The sequence below is a fragment of the Drosophila montana genome, unplaced genomic scaffold, assembly GCF_035044405.1.
Source record: "Drosophila montana isolate Dmon_TW-CO22-7 unplaced genomic scaffold, ASM3504440v1 contig_1505_1, whole genome shotgun sequence".
In the NCBI taxonomy this organism is placed as follows: Eukaryota; Metazoa; Arthropoda; class Insecta; order Diptera; family Drosophilidae; genus Drosophila; species Drosophila montana.
In genome coordinates, this window is record NW_026996452.1 from 271935 (window position 1) to 279857 (window position 7923).

At 38.7% G+C, this 7923-nt stretch overlaps 1 protein-coding gene across 1 annotated transcript; it reads left to right on the plus strand.

The window, feature by feature from the left end:
- The first annotated feature begins 402 nt into the window (after nucleotides 1–402).
- Jhbp2 (Juvenile hormone binding protein 2) lies at nucleotides 403–7039 on the plus strand. Its single transcript, XM_064695782.1, has 7 exons — nucleotides 403–638; nucleotides 838–940; nucleotides 3082–3200; nucleotides 3278–3399; nucleotides 6328–6461; nucleotides 6544–6696; nucleotides 6761–7039. Exons 2-7 carry the CDS (start codon nucleotides 874–876, stop codon nucleotides 6913–6915), a joined length of 750 nt encoding a protein of 249 aa, XP_064551852.1. The 5' UTR covers nucleotides 403–638; nucleotides 838–873; the 3' UTR covers nucleotides 6916–7039.
- Nucleotides 7040–7923: the final 884 nt, after the last annotated feature.

The window sequence follows — 7923 nt, forward strand, 5'->3', positions numbered from 1 at the left end:
GGACCATGCTGAATGCAAGGCACGCAGGATTAAGCAGAGCTAATCCCTGGGCAAATCAAGCGCATGATTCATGCCACAACTCATTACGCTGTTTTTTTTTTAAGGCCAGCGACCGAAGAGCTCACGGCATGAACTTAACCTTCAAGTAGCGGTACAGCCCAGGCCCAGGCCCAAGCCCAGGCCTGGGCCCAGCCCAGATACAGATACGCCTGCCTAGGCAGACGTAGTTGCATGTGACGGCGGCGTCTGGTGGGTGTGGCCCCATTTAGTGGCCTTTGTTCAGCCCGTTGCACTGCCTTTGGCGGTGCTTTCAACGTGCGGGTTCATTTCTTTTGGCTGGGTTTTCGGTTAAATGGCTTGGTCCAATGCAGCGTTGGCTCATTCCTCGCTCAAGTCGCGTGAAAGTTGGACGCCAGTCAGCGCAAAGAAAGCAACCAGTGGCAACAGCCGACGACAACAGCAGCAGCAGCAGCAGCAACAACAAGCAGCTACCTTTATAAGAAAGCAATTCCTACAGTCGAGAAAGAACAAACACAACAAAAACAAAATCAAACGCAGCGAACTGGTCCGTTTTGACCCACATACAAGCTGAGAGCCCAGCGCTAGAATTTCAGAATTTCGAGCGTCGAGTGAAATTTGTAAATATATTTTCTATACACAGAATGTTTCATTGTGCTTTTCGTGTACGGCAAAACTTAAATTCTGCTAAAACGCTTTCGCTCTTACTCATAAGAAAAACGAGTTGCCAGAAATTAGCACGTGCTAATAAATTATGAAACCAAACTAAAAGTGAAACAACGTTGATAACTATTTATTTTAACTTGTACTTTCATGCAGACCTACCAAAAACAACAACCACAACAACAACCAATTATGTGCCACAAATTTGGAATTATATTGCTGCTGTCCACAGTGGGCGCCATTTGGGCCCAGCAACAGCGTAAGTAATGCCAAAAAATATCCATAACCGAATGCCTTAGGAAACTGCCAGAAATTGCGTGCTCTTTGCGTCTAACGCTTTCTATCGGATTACGTCGACGCTTTCCAGTCCTTAAAGGGCGGGGCGTCCACAGCGCTCACGTCGCTTTTAACTAGTCTTAAGTAGCGCTCGATTCGGTTTTAATTACCCGACCAAAACGTGTCCACCACTTCGAAAGTTGGCGCCAGAGATAGATATTAACGTACGCTTCCAGGAATTGCAATTTACCATATCAAAAACAAGCTCTAAGACAAGAAAGAACGGCACACCGAAACTTAAATACCCTTGTAGAACTATGGCTTACGGGTTTACAGATATGTGAGGAGATCGTACCAAGGGCAGCTATATAACATATTGTGGTTCGATGCTATAAGATTTGGCCCATATACAAGGAACATAGTGAAACTAGTAAATGGTAGATTTGCAAATGATATCTACATAAAAAAGTTTTTATTCAAGAACTTTATTATCGATCATTGCTGAGGCAGCTATATGATACTCGATCCGATCTACTCTTTTCCGACATATGCACTTAAATGACGATAGCTTTAAAACAGAGAAAAGTTTCCATAGTTAACACTAATCAAGAATATATTATAGTTTATGGGGTCGGAGATGTCTCATCCTTTGCGTTAACACAAGGCATAAAAAAACCCCAATTGTGAAGTGAGTTTTAAAAGGGCTTATGATCTTAGTTCTCAGATAGACACTCATAATAATTTGGCATGGTTGAAATAAAAACTGTTTTGAGAGCACTTTGCCGCAAGCGCTTAACAATCATGAGCTATAAGGCAGGCTATTTTTAGAAGGCCATAGAAATGTTATTCTTGAAATGAAATTGCAATAAGACGTGCCTTCCAGCTTTATTACATAATGAGAGCAGACGAAGCTTTGAAATACTTCAACTTAACTAATAAACGAGCAAGAGTGCTTTATTCGAGAGTGACCAACTGGCAGATACCCTGCTTCAAATGGCCATAATATAAATTCGTACCTTCTTCTTGACATAGTTAGTGATCCCCCCTTTAGATACAAGCTTAAGATATTTTATTCTTGAATAACTTCTGTAGTTTTAATTCTAAGGACCCAAATATGACATACAAAATTTTGGGACACACTGGAAGATTTTGAAAGAATGAACAATTCTTGATCTGATTGTAATATACGAAAACCTAAATACAAAATTTAAGGTATCTAGCGATTACAACTAATGATATAGAAGCGTGGAGCTGATCGATAATTATCGATTCTTGTGAAAAGAGGCGGTTAACGATAGTTTTAAATACATTTTCTGTAGAAGAACCTGTATTCAAAGTCTCTAGCTCGTATGAGATCTATGTTTATGAAGTGGTAGATTTTCTTCGCCACAATAAAACATTTTCAAAGGGCATCGATTATAAAAAATAACAAAAGTTGTTTGAGTCTTAAGCAAATATATAAATAAATTAATGCAAATAGATAAATAATTTGCGTACAAGTCGAGAAACACTGGAGATTATGTTCTTAAGCAAACATTGTTAACATATGAAGTTAGGTAATAGTATTAGATAATAAACTAGCGTTGAGCAGACCAATTTAAATACTGGGGAGCTCTGAGGCTTTTGTTGATGGTGATGCTACAAGTGGCGGCACTCACAGTCGCAGTTGAGTTCATTCCCCCAACTTGCCAGGTGGCAGCTGCCCTCAACGTTAATGAAACCGCCAATAAAGCTGTCACAGCAGTTTTGTTCACAGGCCCAGAGCCAGGCAATAACAAGTTGATTGCTGAACATGCTCACGCCTGTCGCTGGGATTGATCTTATCCGCCCGTGTGGATCTTTACTATGCGAACTTGAACTGAGCAATTCACAAACATTGCGAGCCGTGTTGCAATTAATTTCGTTGCACTCGGATGCGCAATGTTTGAATTTAAGCTTGAAACTTTAATTAATAAAAATAAAAAGAAAACAGAAAACGTATTAACAAAAGATACGTGCAAAAAAGACAAAAAAAAACAAAAAGCGTTGAACTGGGAAATGCTTCACAGTTGGGGCTGGTCACACTGTCAAGTGCAATAATTATAGATCTCTCTCTCTCTCTTTCTTTATCTTTCTCACTTGCAGCTTACTATCTGCAGCAATGCCCTCGCGATGAGGCAGCTATTAACGAGTGTCTACGTGATAGCGGCAACAAATTGGTGCATTATCTACAAAAGGGCATACCCGAATTGGATATTTACGAGGTAAGCCTAGGCGGGCTTTATTTGGTGCTAATGCTATTTTTCTACCTTCCTCTCTCTATCTCTCTCCCTCGCTACAGATTGAGCCCGTGGTTATCGATGAAATCGGCATTGTGCTGGGCAGCGGCCCGGATGGCTATCGCGCCCTCTTCCGTAATATTCAGGCCTTTGGCGTTAGCAATATAACTGTTACCAATGTGCGGTAGGTATATTCAATTTATTCCCACATTTTTATAGCCTAGACACGTCCCCAAAGATTTTGTACATATCACGCTTTAAGCCAAAAAATCGATTATTACTGTAGTCCGCATATTTTCCGGCCACTGACTATATTGCACCAAAAACTTCAATTTCATCCCAAAACGGAACTAATGTAAAAATTTCACCCACCCAACTCAAATGGTTTGATGTGTACATACATGCTCAATCAGCCAGTGAGTCAGTCAGTCACAGTTTGATGTATTTAAGTAGTTAAGTCAAGAGTAGGGTCACACTCAACAGCGCACTTATTTGTACTGTGATCGAGGGCATTAAGTATTTTTAGTATTGCTTTGACCCTTAATAGCCTGGTGCTCGTTTGTTTCAGTCTAATACACTACTTCGCACTGGCTATAATTCTTTTTGTTAGGCATCCTACACAGCTTAACTGAAGTTAATACATTGTTTAACTAAGAAATGTATATACATTTTAATTGTTCATTTACAACGCTCAAGCCTTCTTAGCTTTACACTTATTTAAGGTGCTTCACGTAAGGGCATTTCATAGTTGCATATCCAAATATTTGATTTTGTTTTCCGTCTATTTTAGCCACAGAATAAACGTCTAGCATATGTATATGTATATACATATATTTGCTAAACGCCCAGTCAAGCATTCCATCAATGGATAAACGTGTAGATTTTTTTATTAATGCAATTTTTATGACTTGAAAAGCCGTTTGCTAGCATTGCGAGTAAACTTAGTCTCTTTGGTCTGTGTCTCTATGAAAAAAAAAAACTGTTGAACACTTCCAGTTATCATTATAAACCTGCCTCAAGCTCTTAAATGCTACTCTCTTTAATAAGTGAGTAATCGATTTGCGTTAAACATTTGCATTTTCTGGGATTTTTCATTGGAACGTAATTGCCCCCCAATGGGTTAGGCATTTCGGGTTTACATTTACCACTAATTGGAAATATATATGTATATAGCTTATAAATTAAAGTTGTGGTAATTTTTATTGCAGCGTGCGTGGGCGGGTAGGTTTGTGGAACTGTCGCTCGGGCAATCACAGCTTAATATTAATAGAATATTCAATTGTTTAACGCTAAGCAAAAGATTAGTTGGAATGATTAAATAATGCAAATCACAAGCAGGAGATACGTAAGAATGACTAAACTAAGAATCAGCCACAACAAATAGCAATCACATGCGAATACTAAGAATTGAAGTAATTTTTTTTAACTTTTGACAAATAATTCATTCGTGTCATATATTCTGCATGGCAGCCATTATCTAAGTGTGACTCGTGCTGTGAACCAGCCTCCGCTCAAAGATTGCGCAACATTAAGTCCTTGACCTAGCCGCGAGCAATACACAAATCAACTTGGCTCGAAAAGCACACGACAATTTTCCGTTAACGACAAACGACACCCATCAATAAGCCAAGTGCCAGTTATGAGCAAGAAAGAGCAGTTATATTCGGTTTGTCGAACACTAAATACTCTTGCTGTCTGCCGTACACATATACGTATGAAATACTAGAGGATACTTGCCGCCACGCTGCTCACAAAAAAAGATTTTTTCCTCGAGCGTTCGATCCGTAAACTTTGTGCATCTCAAAAGGTGCACCTCATTGTTAAGACCCATAAATTTGCCAATCCTTTTTTTTGTACATTTTTTTTTGCCTTTTCTTTCGCCATTTGCAAAGAAATTAAATAAATAAATATTTGAGCCGGCGATCTCTCGCATGCTAGTTCGACGCTGAGGCAGCTAAGTCCGGATCTCCCGTGCAAACTTTGAACACAGTTTTTCCCCACTTGGAAATTGAATTTTCCGTACTCCAAAAGGAAGCTCCAGCTAACAACTCCCCAACTCTCGAAATTGTCAAGTTTGATTTGGACAAATCTTGAGATTCAGCTCAATCAAGAATATATATACATCGAGTGGTATCCCAGTGTGACGTTACACATTTCCCGACAAATTTCGAATACCCTTTACAAGCATTTAACAAGACTGTACGACGTCTTTAGAACCATTTACATAGCAAAGCATCTAAAGAGCCAAACAAGTGCCAAAGCTGACGATAGCCAAGAAAATGTGGGTCAAAGCGATTCTCTATGTCAAGCATTTGTGTGTAGCCTCTTGCCGGCCAACCAAACAGCCAGCAGCCGGTTTCAATTAGAATTCAATTTCGAATTCGGTTTTTGGCTTGACATGGGGGGGTTCAGTTTGGCAGCCGCCTGTCTGTGCTCTACACTCAGAGAAAAAACCAGGCATTTAAGAAGTTTGTAAATATCTTGAGCTGAGCATGACAAGTTTTAGTTAAAGGTTTAAAAGACGTGAAATTTATCAGTTTAAAATATAGATTTAGAATGAAATGAACAAATGTTGTACTTCCATTGAGAAGCTGTTAGGGTCGTTTCGGCTAACGCAATGCTTGTTAAAAGTGTTTTTCGACTAAATTTAAGCACGAAAAATCAAAGTTTAAGAAAGTAGTTTCAGTAGAAAACATAAATATAGAATTCAAACGAAGACATTTGCCGTTTCCCTTAATCATATTATTTTAAAAATAATTTTCTACCAGGTAATTTTTCTCTTATTTTTATAAAGAACTCTTTCCCAGTCAAACTAGAATTGACAGCTGCATGTTTCTCTGAGTGTACAGGTTATTTGTGTAGTTTGCACCAGTTTTGTCGTCTCGAGTCTGTCAAGTGTCGCATGTGAACCCGAAACGAAGGTCGAGGTGGAGTTAGTTGCCACACACGAGTGCGACATTGAATTAAAATAAAAATTAGAAAAATTAAATAAAAAATAAATAATGCAAATACATTAGCACATCCAGCAATGAACTTGCAGTTTTATGCCTAGCCTGAACAGATATATCATCATTGTGTCATTATCACTGCCATTGTCAACCGTCACTTGCAGCTCCGACTTGGACTCGCTGCAGTTCCAGCTGACGTGCGAGATACCCCGCATTCGCGTCAAGGCCCAATACCGATCCACAGGTGTGCTGATCTTGGTAAAGGCCTCCGGTGCCGGCGACTATTGGGGCGAGTACGGTGAGTTGGCGACAGCGGGCGTGTGTCTAACTGACTATAGCGTAAACTAATCGTGTGCTGGCCACACCTCCTCGTCTTATAGAGGGCGTTAAGGCCAAGATCTACTTCAAGGCTATGGCCAATGAGGGCGCCGACGGACGCACATATCTGACCACCGACTCGGTCAAAATGGACTTCAATGTTAAGGATATACAAATGGGCGTTGATAACATAGCCAACGGCAACTCGGTTATACGTGAGTATATATCTTTCAAAAAGGCCCAAAAGATACAGATCTAAAGTGGATTTTCCCACTGCAGAGGCCGCTCTCAATCTGTTCATCAACTCGAACTCCCAGGAGCTGCTCAAGGAAATGAAACCCGCGCTACGCACCAAACTGACCCTCGTCATACGCAACTTCATGGATCGCCTGTTCGCCAAGATACCGCTGGACGAGTGGATCAACTTGAACTAGTTAAGTCTTTTCAATTTAGACTTCCGACGAGTACTAGTATATAGTAAGCACTAATTTATTGCAACAAAACACAAATTCACCCAGATAAAAAAAAACCAACACAAACTCTCTAATAAAATAATTATACGAAACATATTTAAAAAAGTGAGTGTGCCTTATTTAATCTATGCACTTGCTGCTTATTTAATATCCGCCGCAAAACGAAATAGCTCGGCTTATGCTTATATTTTTATATAGTTAATTTGGTATTAGGTAAGTGCAATTGCGGGTTAACCGTTGACTTACCATTATCATTAGATCGCACGGTAATGTGAGGGTCGACATGCAAATTGAAGGTCTTGACAATATGAATGAATGAATGAAAAACTATGGAGAAATGTTAAACAATCTGAAAATAAAGCAACAAAATGATGTGCGGCATGTAGATAATTGTTAATGGCATAAAATGGAACTAAAGAAACTTTTAGGCAATTGCGAGCTTTTGAAAGCAAACGATTTACTTTCAATGGGTTGGGTATATTAAATGGGTAACAAGCAGGTATCGGATGAAATGATTAGAAAAATCATTAAACAAAAAATTGATATTACTTTGCTCATTTCTAGATAATCTTTACGTATGCACATGATTTAAATTTCCTATATATTGAAAATAATTTGGTTTTTTTAATTTGGAATTTTTTCAATATTTCTTAAAATTTTTAAATGTTTTTTTTCGTTCATTGTGCAATTTCATAGGACATGTTTTAATTTATCCACTATTGAAATTTATTTCTGAGCGAATAAAAACAAAACTCAGCCCATAATCATTAATTTTAAAAGTATTTAAATAATCAAGAATAATGATTATGGCTTGAGGCTTATAATAAAACTGAAAATTAATCATTAATTTGTGAGCAAATAAACAAAATTTAAAAAAAGACGTGTAATTTAAAAAAAAAAACACAAAACGATTTAAGTACCCAGAATCCAAGCCGTGGCATTTAGACAAACGTAGAGGGCGAAATGGAA

What these genes read in the sequence shown, in the direction of transcription:
- Jhbp2 (XM_064695782.1), top strand. Translation starts at nt 874, where the DNA reads ATGTGCCACAAATTTGGAATTATATTGCTGCTGTCCACAGTGGGCGCC. An exon ending in CCGAATTGGATATTTACGAG is followed by an intron (nt 3,201 to 3,277) that starts GTAAGCCTAGGC and finishes CCCTCGCTACAG; the next exon opens with ATTGAGCCCGTGGTTATCGA. An exon ending in ATAACTGTTACCAATGTGCG is followed by an intron (nt 3,400 to 6,327) that starts GTAGGTATATTC and finishes CGTCACTTGCAG; the next exon opens with CTCCGACTTGGACTCGCTGC.